An 18,883-nucleotide genomic window follows, 5' to 3' on the forward strand; every position below is an offset into this window, starting at 1 on the left:
ATTATGAAAATTTTATTTACATCAATTTTGTTATCTGTCTATTCATATTTCTTTTATTATATGGAAATATGTCAGAACTACTCTTAATTCTGGCTGCAATGAGAAAAATATATGAATAGATATAATTCTATTGGCTTAAAAATATCCATCCGGATGAAAATGGGTCCATGATTCTATTAACAGGTGCTCTTTAGAGTCAAGCTGAAAGTATTCTTTCAGGCACTAGGGAGAAGGAGAAATTGCATGATAAAAGCACTATACTCTGCAAATACGACAGAGTCTGGAGTACACAGTAAAAGCCAGTATTTTTACTTTAGTGAATGCAGGATACAAATATTTTACAACAACTTCTAGCATTTTCTTAACCATCTGATAAAAAGTTCACTAGAATATTTATTGTATAATGAAGAAAAACAACACATCCAGGGAAAAATTGAGATTAACTTATTTTTTTCTTAAAAGATTTGTCTCAAGGATGGCAACAAAGTCCAGCTTGTGCCGCCAAACGGCTTATCATCATTAAACCGTGAACAGCTTCTTGTGTGAACTGTTGACTACAAACATTTAACAAATACATAAATCTCTTTTAAAAAAGCCATTTTAAATATAGCAAAGCAGTGTTCTCTTGCACAGCAAAGTGAAGAAAGTTTCTACTAAGAAGTAACCGTTTACATTTATAAGTCTTTCTTTCACATTCTAATTTAACTTCTTTCCACAATCAACTGCTAGGAGTTATGTTCGTTATTTACTATATATTTCTTGTGCGCATAATAATTCAGAAAAGTCTTTGATGCATTAGTGTCCTTTACAATAAAAGGAAATGCTAAAGCATTTTTCTCCAACAAACCCCTGATTTTTTATATATATATATTTTTAAATACTATTAGTTAGAGCTCAAAGATGATTTGTCATTTTAGCAGGTACAACTCTCATGAATCAATACGAGCCAAATAGGTTCACATTAGATTTGATCTATCTGCAACCCTACCTTGAACTGCATTTATTAAATTTACTTACTAAAAAATACTATATTCATTTTTTTAACTGCTGAAATGTTCTCTTGTGCCGTGTCCTTTCTTCTACAAAACATTTCTACATCTCCTAAAAAATAGTATGTTTCAAACTTACACGATTAGTGTTATTAAAAATCTGAGTTCCCCTATGATTTCCATGATGTGGAGTTCTTCCACAGGTAGATGGGATGTTGTTGCAAAGGCTTATCTACTGGAGTCCATTACAGGGCTATGGGCAACAGGTTAACAGTCTGATCCTCAATTCCTAAGAATTGCACAAGTTTTACATTAGTCGGTGTGATTTAAATACAAACTCCAAACCTTATATAACATTGTTTTAGAAAACAGTAATAGTACTGCTTACAAACCTGCATAGAAATAAAGACTATTGACATATAGTCAGCAAAGCCATCTCATAAGGCACACAAGAAAATAGACAGTAAATGTGAATGCAGAACTCCCACTCAAATGTACAGCAAAGTTCATATACATGCATAAATAACAAAAAAAATCACATAACTTTTCAAAGCATTAAAGGTTCCGTGAAACAGTAAGTGAACTGAGATACTTTGGAAATGCAGTTTTCATTTGAAAATTGAAATCCTCTGTAGGCTCTTCTGTTGCAGTGACTACTCTAGCTTCAATTTACTAAATGTAGATTAATTTCAAAGGAAGTCAAAGTTTGCCTCAAATGTTTTAAAAAATTCCGTAATTTTAAGTTACACTGACAACACAACAGATTTAGTCTTGAAATCCACCTGCAGTACACTTGTTCTTGGATCATTCCGTGTACAAGCAAATGCCAAGGAGATGGCTGTACACACTGGATTTCCATTTCTACCTCTCATGTTTTGTTTTGTTTTGTTTTGTTTTCATTATAGCACCGAGTGACTTTACTAGAAAATTTCCTTAAAAAGTGTTAAATGCCCAAGAGAAAAATGTTTTAATAAATATATAGAATTAACTTCAAAGAGTTTTGGGTAACACATAAAACAACTTCAATTTTTCCCAACATTGGAGTGGCTAGTAGTTAGATTTATGTTTCTTACAAGTCTACATTTTATTTTGTTCGTCATGAGGAGGAACAATAATATTGCATACACAGGATGACAAGAGAAGTAGCAGGGATTTGAAAGCACACAGAGTTTTAACTCAAAACATAAGTTAAGCACATAGTTACTAAAGTAAAGCAATTGTGTCAGATTTTTGGCCCCCTCCCTTCGAGACTTAACTCTGTACAGATCCAGTTTAAGTAAATCTTTGCCCAACTTCAATAGATTAGCTATAGCAATATTAGTTTAAAAGCAGAGATCATGGTACTCCGTAACATCCCTGAATGATGGGCAAATTTCTTACTTAATTCTTGCAAGTAGGCTCACTAATGTGTGAGAAAGAATTGCAGGATCAGAACTTTAGGTACTAACCAGATACATAGCATGTTGGGTATTTGGATTTCTTGCTCAATTTTTTTGAGTGTTAGAAGGAGACATGAGAGGATTTCTTTCCAAAGCAAATGTTTTGTCCCAAACCACTTACAAAACCTTTTGTGCTCATCTGATATGTGTTATTTCTCTAACATAAGTAATTAGGTCAAGTTTTTCCACTGAATATTTTCTCACAAGAGGCAGTTTTAAAATAATGCCTTAAAATGTGTTGTAACAGATTTTTAATATTTATGTGGGATGAACTTAACACCGGATTTTTGTTGTTGTTGTTTTTTTGCCACTTTGCTATTTATATACATATATATAAAATGTATAATGAAGCTTAACCATACAGCACAGAGATTACATTTTAACGGCACACATTCACCACCAGTGAAGGGGACAACCCCTTTATACATCCTCTGAAAAATCTGGATAATAATATTAATAATAATTAAAATCCAAAGAAAGTACAGTATATTTAACAAAATAGTAAATATTAAACAGTGAATACTCTACTTAATAAGGACCTCGCCTTTTTTCAAGTTGGCGTCAATCCACAAAAATATACTTTTTAATCTGGTGAACGTACAATACATAGGTACTTACACCAAAGGTGATATATTTAAGAAGCTATATACACAAAGAGTTTGGCTCAAATTTTAATTTACATATAGAATAGTAAGTGTTCATGGCTTATTTTCCCCCCAATGTTCTGCCTGCAAGGGTTTTTTTTTCCTCTTCTGAAAGCAAAAAACCAGAAAGTCAAAATAACAAGATAAAACTATACTCTACAAAAAGCTACATCATACAGCTTTGGCTTATATAAATAATTCATAGCAGAATGTGTCCAAAAGTACTGTATATAACTTTTATATATAGTCTTCAATTCATAAGGGTATTGTTTTCTTTAATATAAAATATACATGAGCTAAATCCGTTTCTTTCTATATTTTTCAAAGATAGAAGGTAAAAAGAAACTTTTCAAACATATTCCAATTATAACTTAATATATTACTTTTATTTTGTTAATGCTTTATTTTCTAGGCTATTTTCTGAATATTTCATGCGAGTTCTCTATGTCTTCTCTCTCTCTCTCACTTTTTGTTTTTTATTAAGAACCACTTCTTTGACCCAATACATTTTTTTGCACGTGCAAAAACAGGTTTTTATACCTTCAGCCCTTCGCCATGCACTCCCTGCAACAGAGACCCATGCCAGGTTGGGTAATATAAAGGACATTTTATGTACAGTATTGCTTTCTTTTTCCTGCTTTTCTACTGCTCTGCTGCTACAAAGCATTGTTTCTTAACTACAAGTAACCATACAGCTTTAATAAAACACATGGGGACACTACTACAGGGGAGCCCTCTTGGTTTCTGCAATCTAGTGTGGCAGGATTATAGATAGGTACAATGTTTCTTTGAAGAACAGGTTATATTATTAAAACAGCATGTCCAGGTAAGTGCCAGACTAGACCAATGCCTATAGGATTGTTTTGTTATATTTTTACCATGGGACATCTGCAGCTATACAAGGAGTTTGTAGTAAGTGCCTGATGATTTTGTGTATGCTACATACACTCGCACATATATATACATATGTGAAGATATATATATGCATGTATGTATATACATATAAATATATCTATTTCATGTCCTTATTTAGATATGTCAGGACAGTTCACTGTGATAACACAAAATAGAAGTGGCAATGCTGAAAGTTTATGTTGCCCATGTGTCCACTCTCATTCGTTTCACTGATGGGCTCTCTCTATCTTCTGTATTTGGTGGTCTTCCCAACCCAACAGGTGAATGGAAATCACTTCTTGGGTCCTCCCGATCACTGCCATCATAAGAACTGCTGGAACTACTGAGACTGTCAACAGGGGAACGACCCATTTCCTGCCGTGATTGCTGCTGCTGCTGCGGAGGGAACCCAGAAGGAGTCACACGGTCCCGTGGAGGTGAAATTGGTTCGGACTTTATGTTGATGTTTTGGTTGGTATTAATGGATAAATTTGAACCCTGAGATAACTGGCCTCCAGCACTGGGGAAATAAAAAAAAATGGTACAATTCATATTTATATTTAAATATTAAGCGTTGTGAAATCTTGCAGCCCATACTCAAACTGAATCCAAGCTAAATAAAGAAATAAAAAAACATTTATTGAATGCTTAGTGTAAGACTCAAAGTTGAAAATTGTGAATTAAAGGTGTGCCAACATCCTGAACTAATTCACAGAGAGGTGGTATTTATTACATACCTTATTGTTCAGTAAGCCCCAGGTGAAGCATAACCAGTTAGATTAAAGTGTCTTTTAGCAGGAAGAAATGGATAAAATTTTGCATACAATTGTTCCATTAGTGCTGTGCTCTTCCATGGAACTTGAGTGTCCAACTACTCTGTGGTTTGTTATGTACTTTACTTGTGTTTAAAGGAATTAAGACAAATAACAATGTTTAATTTTTTGAAATGTGTGTCAAGCTTTCAGGTCGGTGTTTTCTTGGTAATGTTTGCAGAGTGGTGACGTTTGTCTGCATTACTACTTACACAGAACCAGCAGAGTGCTACATACTGAACAGTCCAATTGGAGGGCAAAGTTCCCCCCTCCTTTTTTTTTTTTTTTTTTTTTTTAAATAACTACAGTAATTTCACAACCAGTGAGCTGACTGGCAAACACGTGCATTGAGGGAGAAATTAAAGTAGAGTCCTATTGAATAGTGTCAAACGCAGGATTATTCATTTGCAATCAAAGTAGCAGATGTTCCCAGCTGGGTGTGGTAAGTTAACATTATAGATCCACTTACACAAGAGAGCTGAGGGCTGCTTGCCCTAGATGATGCTGTTGCCAGGCAGATACCTGTCCTAAAGACAGCATTCCTGGGGAGTTAAAGCCCTGCAGGGCAGACAGGTCTGCACTAGTCAAGGAATAATCTGAAAAAGAAGCAAGAAAAATAGTTTATATTGTGTTCAGTTATAAGAACCAACGTTTTAGCTCCCTGTTCAAATCAGCTACAGGCTGATTATGCAAAAGGATCAAAAAGGGCCGACCCTTTCATTTGTGTGGCATTCCACTGACATCATACGGGTCTCCTCACACAGATCCCTTTGCAGGATCATGGCCTCACAATGCTCTCTCTTCTCACCCCTGCTTCCAACTCCTAGTTGCTATTGCTTGATTTGGGTTTATTTACACCAATAAATACAACAATACATGTACTTCAGCCAACAGGTCTTCTCCTGTGCATATAAAAGAAAATATTCATTACTGTGCTGGTTTTACTGTGTATATTTCTGAATATTTTGCTCTGTCCAGAAACTTCTACATAAAATAAAAAAGTGGGCATTAAGATAGGCCACTAAACCAATTGAAATAATTTAATACAATAAATCTGACATAAGAGAAAACCTGTCGTATTCAACCCATGACACAGTGGGAGAGCCAGATTCTTTTCTCCGATCCAGCCCCTCTGCTCTGCTCAGTATATGGCCAGCTGAGAATTCCTCCAAGAGAGGTGACATCCCAACTGGTATAAACAGCTCCTGTGCCACATTGTCTTCTACCACTGGTGCAGAGGGCTTGGCTGTATCACTATTGTGTTCTAGCAATTCTAAACTGGCAAAGTGTCTCATGGAGATCAATGCATGCTAGCATAAGTCAGAGCAGCCTTTAGGCTGCTCTAACCTATACTGGAGCAGGAGTTGTGCAAAGCAGATAATCAGAGAACCTAGAACCATCTACCTGAGGGCCTGTCCCCTTCCCCTGGGCCAAGTGGATGTTGGTCCAGCAAATAATCAAATTCTGTAACTATAGCTACTTTACAAAACTGCTATGAAAATGTACCATCTAAGGGAAAAAACGTACTCACCTGCCTTTATCATAGTGATGGTGATAATGTAAAAGCTTTTTTAAAAAAACAAAAAACAAAAAAAAACCTAGTTCAGCAAAAAACAAACCAAAAAAAAATCTCAAATCACAACATTAATCTCCTATGGCATAAGGAAATATTTGCAAGACATATCTAAAGCTCTAAAAGCATCGCTGCCAGTCTATGATGGATCAAACTCCTTTCCCATCATAATTCAGTTTCATTCTTATATTCATGTGGCATACAAATGATGACTTAGTCAGAGCCTAAGTATTCTTTTTATATATAGCAAGAATATGTCATGCAGTTGGATATAGTTTTTATATGCTGATTGAGAGGAACATTGTACAGCTCTAAAGGTAGCCATCCTGCAGCAAAAAAACTTCAGGACCAGACTTCAAAGAGCAAAGAATCCTGTGGCACCTCATAGACTAACAGACGTTTTGGAGCATGAGCTTTCGTGGGTGAATACCCACTTCCTCCATTACATGCATCTGAGGAAGTGGGTATTCACCCACGAAAGCTCATGCTCCAAAACGTCTGTTAGTCTATAAGGTGTCACAGGATTCTTTGCTGCTTTTACAGATCCAGACTAACACGGCTACCCTCTGATACTAGACTTCAAAGAGAAACTGCTGAGCTTCAGTTCATCTGCAAATTTGACACCATCATCTCAGGATTAAACAAAGACTGTGGGCTTGGCTACACTCGAAACTCCAAAGTGCTGCTGCGGGAATGCACCCGCGGCAGCGCTTTGAAGCGTGAATGTAATCGTGACGCAAGCGCTGGGAGAGAGCTCTCCCAGCTCTGCAGGTACTCCACCTCCCCGAGGGGATTAGTTTATAGCGCTGGGAGCAGCGCTCCCAGCGCTGGGGCACTCTTTACACTAGCACTTTAAAACGCTGTAACTTGCTGCGCTCAGGGGGGTGTTTTTTCACACCTCTGAGCGAAATTTGCAGCGCTGTCAAGCGCCAGGGCAGCCAACTTGAACGGCTTGCCAACTACAAAACCAGTTTTTCCTTCCTTGGTTTTCACACCTCAACTGCTAGAACAGGGCCTCATCCTCCCTGATTGAACTAACCTCGTTATCTCCAGCCTGCTTCTTGATTGCATATATATACCTGCCCCTGGAAATTTCCACTACATGCATCCAACAAAGTGGGTATTCACCCACGAAAGCTCACGCTCCAATACATCTGTTAGTCTAGAAGGCACCACAGGACTCTTTGCTGACTGTACAGTTGTAATCAACAATTTAATTATTGGATTTTTTTTGGCCAGGATATAATGCTTAGATAGTTCTCGCTGCTCATTCACACATAGGAAGTTATTTTAGGTTCATCATTATCACTTATGCTTTCCTTTCAGGTTTTAAAAGAGAAAGCTGCAAACACTTCTCTGCTCTTAATCACTTTGCAATACAGTTTCCTTAATATAATTTCTGATCTCTTGTGAATCAGACAAAACGTCAGGAAGAAAAAAGTTACTTTCCATTCCATAGAGATTAACTAACAATTTACTTAAGCAGGATCTTTCTGGGGACTTACAAATCAGATTTATACATTGACACCTGTCTGAAATGACAGTCAGTTAACTATTTATAGTTCAAATTCTCATGAGGTATTTTCTAGGACTGCGCAGTCTAGTGTGACTGATTTGGAGCTGCTCTGTAGTAAGTTATGAATACTGTATGTTCTGCTTGCCTGCTTGTTGTAAAGCTATTTACTGTATGCATATACTGAATTAATTCACTAAGAGTTTGTCTACATCAGGGGTCAGTAACCTATGGCACGTGTGCCAAAGACAGCACCCGAGCTGATTTCTAATGGCACGCTACTGCCTGCTGGGACTCCAGCATGCCATTATAAATTGTGCCCAGTGTGGCCCGTTCTCCTCTGCCCTCCGCTCCCCTCTTAGGGGTAGGGAGCAGAAGCATAGGCATGTGCACAGGGTGGGCAAATGGCCTCATTCTCCCGGTGCGGCAAGCTGCGGGGTCCGCGCTCCCGGGCTGGAGCGCCCAGCCGACTGCAGCAAGCTGCTGGCCCCTCCCCTACCTTCCCCCCTCTCCTGGAGCCCTGCTGCCGTGTGCGCAGCGCTCTGGGGGCTGGGGCTGTGCGCTCCTGCAGGGCAGTGTTTGGCTCCACGGGGAGGCAGACATGTTCCCTGCTCAACCGGAGCCCTGCTGCCGCACGCAGCGCTCTGAGAGGTGGGGCTGAGCGCTCTGCGTGGAGCCTCATGGTAAGGGGTCCGGGGCGTGAGGGGTTGGGTGAGAGGTGGGAGCAGTCAGGAGACAGAGGGCAGGGTGGGGGTGGGGGTGGGATCCCGGGTGGGGTGGTTAGGGGTGGGAGGTCTCTGAAGGGGGCAGTCAGGGAGCAGGGGGGATTGGATGGGCCATGGGAGTCCTGGGGTCTGCCAGGGGGTGGATAGGGGTCAGGGAGCAAGGAGGGTCCAGGGGGGAGTCTCTGGAAGGGGAGGGATCAGGGGACAAGGAGCTGGGGGGGTTGGAGGTTCTGAGGGCCCTCTGCCCTAACCCCCCCCACACACCCTGCCCTCTGCCCTGAGCCCTGCACCTCCCAGGCCCCTGCCCTGCTCGACTCCTTCACACACCCCCGCACGACCTCAGCCCTGACTCTGGCACCCCCACACATACCCAGCCTCCCCTCTGCCCTGACACCTACACTCCCCTTATGTGCCCCCAGCCCTCTGCGCTGACTCTTGCACCCCCCCATCTCCAGCCCCCCACCCTAAGCACCAAAGGGGAGCTCCTGCACTCCCCCCCCGCACACATATTCCCACCTGCACCCTTTGCAATAAATGGGAGCTGCCCAGGTAAATGCCCCACATTCAAACTTTCTGCCCCAACCCTGAGCCCCCTCCCTCATTCTAGCTCCTGGCCGGACCCTTCACCCCCAGCCCTGTGCTCAGTGTACTCCCACCCTCAGCTCAGTGCAGAGAGAGGAAGAGAATGGGCCAGAACCAGAGAGAAGGTAGGTACCCACTGTAAGTGGGCAGGGCCATGGCCCCAGACCAGCAGCGGGCTGAGCGGGTCCAGTAGCCGGGATCCTGGCTGGCAGGAGCCGGCAGATGGAACCCCTGAGCAGCTGTGGGCTGAGCTGCTCAGCCCTGCTGGTTTGGGGTCCTGGCCGCCGGCCCTGCACACCCCGCTGCCGGTCTAGGGTCCTGGCCGCCGGCCCTGCACACCCCGCTGCCGGTCTGGGGTCCTGGCCGCTGGACCCTTGCCAGCCGGGGTCCTGGCCACAGGCCCCGCACAGCCCGCTGCCGGTCTGGGGTCCCGGCCACCGGCCCCTTTCCAGCTGGGGTCCCGGCCACCAGCCCCGCACAGCCTGCTGCCAGTCTGGGGTTCTGGCTGCCGGCCCCTTGTCAGCCGGGGTCCTGGCCACAGGTCCCGCACAGCCCGCTGCCGGCCTAGGTGAACAGAACCCCAAACCAGCAGTGGGCTGAGCAGACCAGAGGCGTAAGATCAACATTTTAATTTAATTTTAAATGAAGCTTAAACATTTTTAATACCTTGTTTATTTTACAATACAATAGTTTAGTTATATAATATATAGACTTATAGAGAGAGACCTTCTAAAAAACGTTAAAATGTATTACTGGCAGGCAAAACCTTAAATTAGAGTGAATAAATGAAGTCTCGGCACACCACTTCTGAAAGGTTGCTGACCCCTGGTCTACATGCAGACAGGGAGGAAGACAAAAGCCCAGATAACAGCCGCTCAGCAAACACCAAGTGCTACTGAATTTAGTTGCTATTCCTGATCTCTGCTGAGTCCCCCAACCAGTTTCACCAGACTCAGAAAATTCAAGAGAAAAAGATTTAGGCCTGGAGTTGCACACACTCCGAGAGCGAGAATGAAGGAGAACCCATAAATTAGACTTACTGGGGTCCCTGCCATGAAGATGGTTAGACAGATATGCATGTAGACTTTTTATTGTTTTAAACCCCTTTTCTCTTATTAGGCTTTGTTCCTGCTGTTAAGGGACACAGTATTCAGTGCTAGTCACAGCTTCTGCAGGTACCTGAACCCAGTCAGACCTCTTGGGGTAAACACTGTTACTCTGGGCATGCTGTAGCCCAGGACCTGCTCTAAAATTGGGAGAATCGTGACTCCACCCTAGTGAGTTAAAGACACAAGGCCTCATACCTAAAGAGGTGCACTCAGAGAGGCCAGAAAAGGGGTCAGAGCAGCAGCCCTGTAACTATAATTTGTAGATCAAGTGGGGTATGGATTTTGACTCCAGAGCCTGCACTAACATTCTGTCAGTTAAGAACTTGCCCCTTAAGGGTGCAACAGCTGATACACTGTATATGCCTTGGAATATGTGAATCATACATTTTACTGCACAATTTGTCTCTTAAATCCAGGCCTGAGTATCTCCTATAGAGTTAAAGTACTCCCAAATGTTATAATCTACAAACATGACCACATTCAGAAAAGCTTAGAAGTAATAATTTTCTGACTGTAAATTCTAGAGACATTCTATATTGGATTTATAGCTATATGTGATTCACCACCAGTTGGGTATTAAAGAGTATGCTTATCTGTGCTGGTACTTATACCATACCCTTCAATGGGGTATTAGATTGCTATTTGCATACAGATAAAGGAAAAGAAGGTTGAATTTTATTATTGTGGGTCCTATATTGGACAAAACGAGATACAGATTTAAACATGTAATAGCTATCTTCCATGATACTATTGTTACATTAATGTTCTGAGAAATGTGGAGATATTCCTTGTTGTAACTTTGAAAATCTCATCTTCTGAGGCAGAGTGAAATTTCAGCTACCATTGGTGCCAAAGTTCCAACTGTATGAGTCCGGACATATTCTCAAGGTATAATGCTGCTCAACAAAAGCAACAAGAAATCCAAGTTCGCTAACTAGAAACAGCTCTTTTGCATACACATCTCTCTCTAAGCTCTGTCTGCACAGGAAGTTAGATTTGATCTGCAGCTATGATCTTAGGGGCTGAATTGTGAAGACACCAATTTGTAAGGACTTTCCAGCTACATAAACTGTGGAACACATTGTGAATATGTCTCTTCAGAGAAAGAAACATCCATCCTGTATCTAAAAGGTAAGGAGGAAAGCCATCACCGTCTGTCCCATCCATGTCCCCAAAGGACATTACAATCTCTTCAGACCTCTGAAACTTCCTTCTCAACAACTTTCTCTTTCACACTCAGAAGCACCACTAAATGCCAAGAGGTTCAAACCTGAAAGCAGCGTCTGGATTCTAGAAAAATGTGCACTGACAATCTCCAAGTACTTCCTGATTTAAAAGGGTTCACATTTGTATTAATCTTTTGTTAGATTTCCAGGTCGTTGCACTGGAATTGATGCAATTCATACATACTCAGAGGTGCTGCTAGGTGAAGAATACCGTGCTACATGAGTCAAGAGTTCCAGTGTCTCACACAGTAGAAATCTTAAACATGGTATGCCCTACATTACTGTAGTGAAAGTCTAGTGTTGGTTGGGGAGTTACCAGAGATGCAAGCATACTGACCAACCGAGAGGACACCATGTGAAAGGATCTAAATGCCGCTGATGTGCTTGGAAGGGGGAGGAGGATACACCTCCTCTCAAGATTTTAAGCTGTAGCCTTCTGAGGGGGCATTTCTGCATAGCCATGACATTGGGCCTGGGGTTTTAAGGTCTCAGAAACAGGGCCCTTCTGTTGATTTACAAAGAAGCATATCCCTAGTTGGATTACATTTTTTTAACATCTTTAAAAAGGACATAACCCTAGCCCTGCTGTGTAAAAGGAGGTTTGCTCAGGCTGTGATTCACTTCAACGGCAACTCTCAACATGCAAACCCAGGGAGACTGTTGCGATGAGATCCTTCCATGAGGAACAGAAGAAGGCAGTTTGATAGCTGAACAAACTAAACAGCTTTTTGTACATTTCTTTTTTCTTAATTGCCAGTTTTTCATCACAATGACTCTGCAAGGCACCTCATTAGCACTGAAATCTGTCTGCATGGATAAGACTGTGAATTTCTGGCGAATTTTTCACACATTGATAAATCCAGAGTCCTCTTACAAGGGTAAAGAGAATCTCTTCTTTTTGACAGCTTTATTTCTCTTATCCACTGAATTCAATCTCCAGTTAACAAGATGTATTTGCACTCAATAAAACTCAAAGAAGCTAGACCTCTAACAAGCTGGGACTGGAATAAAGGTAAATGTTTGAGATGGATGTGCTGCTCTGCATCATGTATCCCCAAAGGGATTTCTTTAACATCAGAGTCTGGGATGAAAACTTGTAGGAAAATAAACTGAAATTGCAAAGAAACAATATTCATGATAATGCATAGTAACATCTTATGCTTCAGTCACAAGGCGATTGATGACAAGGGTCAGAAAGAACTGTTCCCTCCACCATGTATATAATGGCACATTTAGGTAGGTGCACTGTGATTTTATTTACCGTGCCTAAATTGTCAGATATCTGCTACTGCTAAAGGCAGGAAGCCTGGCTTTATAAACCAATGGTCTGATGCGATATGGAAAAGCTATGCTGATACAGAGAATGTTCATACAGTGAAGGAAGTTTTACTATAGACATGAGGTTCCATTAAAGCTTACGTCTTTTTGTAGCAATTGTCACAGAGGGCAAGAATAGAATTTCTGTGTTTATGAGATGTATTTGCGCTGTTCAAGCGTGGCTACCATATGTTTCTAACTGATCTTCTGAGGAACTGATAGCTTGAGATATCATCCTCATGCAACATTCACATCCAGAAAGATTATACCAGTTTAAGGTTTAAGAACAAAATTTTCCTGTTAGAAATAAGTTACAGATGGTACAAGTACCACATATATCAGATAACCATCTTTTTCTTCCCCTCAGAAATATTATACCCATTTCACATCAAACACACACTTAAATATCCCATACAAGAAAATTAAGGTGAAGTTCAGGTTGTAGGCACATGATATTGGTTTGACTGCATATTACTTTTCAAACACATGCATGTTAAAAAACATTACATAACCAGAAAATTCAGAGTTAACATTACATTACCACAATAAGTCAGAGAACACAAGAGACGTATCAAACAAAGCAGTGCCAATTATTTACCATACTCGTTTGACTGTATGTTTCATCCCATCCCCATCCTCTTCCAGTGTTTCCCAAACTTGGGATGCCACTTGTGTAGGGAAAACCCCTGGTGGGCCGGGCCGGCTTGTTTACCTGCCACGTCTGCAGGTCGGGCCGATTGCGGCTCCCACTGGCCGCGGTTCATCACTCCAGGCCAATGGGAGCTGCTGGAAGCGGCGGCCAGTAAGTCCGTTGGCCCACGCCACTTCCAGCAGCTCCCATTGGCCTGCAGCAGCGAACCACGGCCAGTGGGAGCTGCAATCGGGTGGACCTGCAGACATGGCAGGTAAACAAACTGGCCTGGCCTACCAGGGGCTTTCCCTACACAAGCGGCATCCCAAGTTTGGGAAACACTGCTCTATTCTTTGTATATATATCTTCAAATTGTTATGGCCTTCAGAGCAGGGATTGTCTCTCTCCGTTTGTACAGTGCTTAGAACCTTTAAGGCACTGCCATAATATAAATATGTACTACTACTGCTATTAACAAAAACAGAGTCACTTTCAAGTTACAACTCCTGAGTGAGCCAAAACAGACTAAGCACTTCAAAGCAGGGATTGTTTTCTTGTGTCATCTGTGTGAACCCTGAGCATCAATTATGTTAACAGAAAAAGGCTGTGGAAAAAAAGACAACAGCTGCATTTATATAGACAGAAGTGGGATACTAATACAACTCAAGGACTGTGCTGAAGTTGTAATTTGCAAACAAGGGGATTTAAAAACCAAAAAACACAATGGTCAAAACTGTGTCAAAATTTAGACTTAGTTGGAAGAGTAATAATGAAGGAATGTCCTATTCAAACCATGACACCTTGTGGGACTCTTAAAACAGGAATTTGGGGAACATGGACTCCTGAGGGTTTCCTTAGGAAAGGCTGAAAGGCCTGTGCTTTGCTCCAGAAGTTCCATCCTTTATTTGTAAACCTCAAGGGAACTCAGATCTCCAGATCTCAAACCACTAGTAAGGACACTGGATCATCTATGCTGGACTAGCACAAATCCCAGATTAATACATACAAGACCCCTATTCTACCTTCCCCTTTCCTTGTACACTGCTTTCTGTTCCCCCTACAATCTTCTTCCTGTCCTACCTCTCTCTTGGCTTCTGCCGCAATTCTAGGATCATCAGCACCAACACAATGGGATAAAGCAGCCTACCCAGCCCTGTCCAGATTGTGGAGGATTGGTGGAAAGAAAGGGGCCAGCTAAACCTAGCCAGATGGAATCCTAGTTCAGGGACGGAATCCAGGGCTCAGAAATGCACCTGGTGCAGCCATTCCACCTGCCCAGAGTGCTCCCTTGTGACTGATCAATGCACACACAGTCAATAAAAAGTTGTATCCCCCCGCCTCTTATTTTTTTATTGCTCTCATTCTTTCCTTCCTCTTTTGCCTGTCTATAAAAGACTCCAACAGCTAATGTACAGGTCCGGCAACAAAACTATTCTTTCCTTCCTCACAAGAACTGTTTAATAAAATAAGGTACTAATAACTACTATCTAAAAAAAGACATTGTCTTATTTTAAAAGTTTGTTCAATTTTATTTTATTTTTTACTTTAAAATGTTTCATGCTTTGCTCTGGGTTATTCTTTTTCTGTTCTTTACTTCAATTAATGGCTTAGATTTTGGCATGTATTTTACAATGCATATGCCAGGGTGACAAAGCAAGCTGAGCTCTCTGTGCTCACAACCCCCAAATCATGTTCAACTGTTTAGTCGTACAATGAAAGCCTCATATCAACAGTCTGACTACATAGGTCCATTAATTACATCAAATAAATACAACAGCGTCTGCCTTTTATTTGTACAGTAGCCAATACAATGGGATGATTTTATAATGTAACAAGTAAATTAATTTACTGGATTTCTGGGGACTAGCAGGCCTACTCGTGGATCAGAGGTTAAAACCCAACTAGAATTCTAAGGCTGAGATAATTATGGGCCTCAGTGATCCTCAGGTTGGCTAACAGGAACTGTGCTAAGGGTGTCCGTGGATAAGTCTTTTAAGGTTCAGGAGGGAGTTAGGGCAAGATCGTCCCTGATTAACCTGTGGTTTGAAGATTAGGTGGACCCACTCAATACACCACTTAAGGCATGTGATTAACTTCCTCAGGCTTTCTGAGGGGTTCTCTCAGTAAGTCTACAGGAAAGAGGAAATGTCCCCTGATTCCTTCCTGGTGAGTTCCCTGCTCTGACACTTTTCCCCATCCCCATCTGTGGCCCTCAAGGCTCTAAACTGTAGCCCTCAAAGGGTATGTCTACGCTGCAATTAAAAACCAGCGGCTGATCCATGCCATCTTACTTGGGCCCATGGTGTTTCTTAATTGCAGTGTAGAAGTCTAGGCTCACAAGACAATCGAATAGTTTCTAGTCCATATACATGGCCTGAAAGGAGCAGAGGAAATGGAACAGAACTGACTCTATGCTCTAAAGTATTGATTGTTGCCTGTTGACGTTTTGGAAATAATATTTCAGCCCTTAGACTGAACAGGCCAGGCACTACTGACATCAAATGACATCACATTTCATTTCAGTCTCTTGCTGTGTTCAGTCATGTATAACTGACATCCAAATACCAAAGTCTCTTCCAAAAACTACTCTCTGATGTATGTTTCTGTATCAGTAACGCCTCTCACAAACTAAAGGCTAATTTTCAACTAGTAAGAAAGAGCCCTCACCTAAATTAAATATTCAAGTAAGATAAAGGGTCTAAAACATGTAAACCTTCTCAGATTCAGAATCATGAAAGCCTTAGCTGCACTTATCAGGTAAATAGTAAGTTAAAAAGAAAAAAATGACACTTACCAGTGTTGTAGGTGGTAGGCATGGCTGAATACACCAGTCCCTGTGGAGGCAAGCTTGGAGTTGTCACAGACACCACAGGGGTAGCAAGAGGCTGTGTAGACTGAGAACTGCTTATCCTTTGGGTATTCTGTAAATGATTAAACAGAAAAAAAACATGCCTTGTGGAAGTCAATTACAACAATAAATAGAATGTGTTAATGTAAAAGTAACATTAAATTACGTGTCTCTTTTCACATTATTTTGGGGATGAGAAAAGCATCTCCTTTTTTTCATGGTTGTGGATTTTCTTCTACAAAACATTTAAAGGGCCAAAAACTAATTTTGTTTTAGACTAATTTAAAGGAGTATAGTTAATGCATTAGACTTATGGGTATATTCTCTTGTTGTGCATGCAGCTTTCATTAATGTCAATCTGAATAATGTGATAGCACTTAGAGGAAAATGCACTCCTTTAGAGTGTACAATTTTCAAAAGCCCCTGCCTGGAGTGATCTAGGAGGGTAAGTCCCATTTTCAAAAGAGACTTATACTTAGTCCCACTGACTTTTGGTTGAATACTAAGTGCCGAAGCCACATTTGAAAATGACACTTTCAGGTGCTTTTGAAAATTACCCTAGAGCTCCCACTGTTGCTTGCCACAGGTGTGGTTGCACCTATCCTAGAAGCAACAGGGGAGAGTTCCCTTAAATCTTCAATGGTAACCAAGACTTTAGTGGTAGAATAATATTGTGGTTCCCTGGTTGTGGGAACTCATTAGACTGCACATATATTTCAAAGCACATGCCTTTTGTGTTAACAAAAAACGGTTGTGCCTTCTGATATGAAAATTAGTTAAGCTTCAAAACTGTAGAAGCTCTGACTATCCTGCCATTTGTAAGTGAATAACTTCTATGGCAATCTTAATAATACTTTATGTGCCACAGTCTTGAACTAAAATTAGCAACGAACACCTAATTTAGATTAGGCAGTTAAAAACTATTTGCCATACTAAACATTTGATACAAAAAGTCTTTACTTAAACATTGTGATGGATGCCTTTTAGAAAACAAGGCCACTCTATCACTGGCATGCCATATTCTTTATCAAGGAAGCCTTAATTTTTTTTTTTTTTTTAAATAACCAAGTCAACACAGAATGTGACAGGAATAGGCCATGTTGTTGTTTTTCTTTTCAAAAAAGGAAGATTTATTCCTAACTTTCCTAAGGAATTTGAACACCCTTCTCCCTTGCCATCATGTACTCAATTTAAATGGAATATTTAAGGTAACAGACCTAAGTTTAGCTTTTTAAAGAAAAATAAGTAATACTCCCAGATTTAAAAATTATATTCATTTGCTCCCAGAACAGCAGCTTCACAACTTCTTAGCCGAGCACCTGCCAACCAACAAAAGCACTACCCTCCCCCCTTTGTTTTCTTCTGACCAAGGGTGGCATATGGGTATTCACTATCCCGATTCTCTGATTTTCTTCTCCACTCTGTTCTTGAGAGAACACACATTATAGAAATATACATGATTCTTGTTTTCACAAGAATGGAACAAACAGGCAGTGCTGTGTTTATGCAACTCTGCAGATCAAAATCAAGAGGGCTGATTAGAGGGCTACCAACCTGGACACTGTAGCTGACAGTTTAAGAGAGTAGAAGGCACGCTATAGCTACCATTTTAAATATACTATATTCTTCTACTAGCCATTCTGATTACTTTAAACACAAAAACACAGGGAAAGCTTACAGTCCAAGGGCATTATGTTAATGCTTCAGAATTTACAGTATCTGATCAAACTCTGGGATTTTAGTGTGATGTTTAAAAAGATAAAGAAAAGGTGGCATTCAAAGATGAAACTTATACCATTAGTAGTGATGATGGAGACTGACAGCATAGGTATATAATAATAGTGGATACTCAATGTATGAAATCATTGCTGGCATATCATTTTGCCCAGCCTAGTAAGAAGGATCAAACTTGTCTCCTGTTCAAAAACCTTTTCTTCCTTCATTGCTTATAGGAACAACTCTGTTCAAATAAGTTTAATCATGTGTGAGAATGCTATTGTGTCTGAACCTTAGAGACAGCTGACTAAGAGTCTAGTAACTACTCCTCTAGGGATTTATGTTGTTTGTGTTAGCAGGGACATACTGTAGGTTCAGGGTGGAATTTTCAAAGCACTTAAATGGACTTGAGGGCAAACCCCATTAATTTTCACTGAGATTTGTGTTTGTATGTCACTTAAGTGCTTTTGAAATCCATCTTTGTTACGGTAAGAGACTGGGTTTATCTTTTATGAAGATATGTTATTAGACCAGATTTTTGTGTCTGTAGAAAACAGACCTTTTCCCAGAGGTTTCTTGGATAACAACCTGTAAAGTTGGGACTATTACGTAATGCAGTGGTCCCTAACCTTTTTGTCTGGCGGGTACCAGACGATGAGCCATGGATGACCGTGGGGGGAGGACGAGCATCTGCCGAAATTCCGCCAACAAGCGGCAACATCAATAGGCGTCGCCACCGAAATGCCGCTAACAAGCAGAGTCAATCCAGAGTGTTGCCGCCGAAATGCCGCCAAAAATCGGTGGCATTTCAGTGGCAACGCCTCTGGATGACGCAGCTTGTCAGCAGCATTTCGGCCGATGCTCC

At 41.0% G+C, this 18,883-nt stretch overlaps 1 protein-coding gene across 1 annotated transcript in view; it reads right to left on the minus strand.

Annotated features, from left to right (window-relative positions):
- Positions 1 to 286: 286 nt before the first annotated feature.
- The window catches only part of MEF2A (myocyte enhancer factor 2A), a 170,114-nt gene continuing 151,517 nt past the window's right edge, over positions 287 to 18,883 (minus strand). The window contains 3 exon segments of the mRNA XM_030576754.1: positions 287 to 4,486; positions 5,248 to 5,374; positions 16,249 to 16,375. Coding sequence (XP_030432614.1) covers positions 4,162 to 4,486; positions 5,248 to 5,374; positions 16,249 to 16,375 — 579 coding nt within the window. The 3' untranslated portion in view covers positions 287 to 4,161.

This window comes from Gopherus evgoodei, chromosome 10, assembly GCF_007399415.2.
Source record: "Gopherus evgoodei ecotype Sinaloan lineage chromosome 10, rGopEvg1_v1.p, whole genome shotgun sequence".
Taxonomy (NCBI): domain Eukaryota; kingdom Metazoa; phylum Chordata; order Testudines; family Testudinidae; genus Gopherus; species Gopherus evgoodei.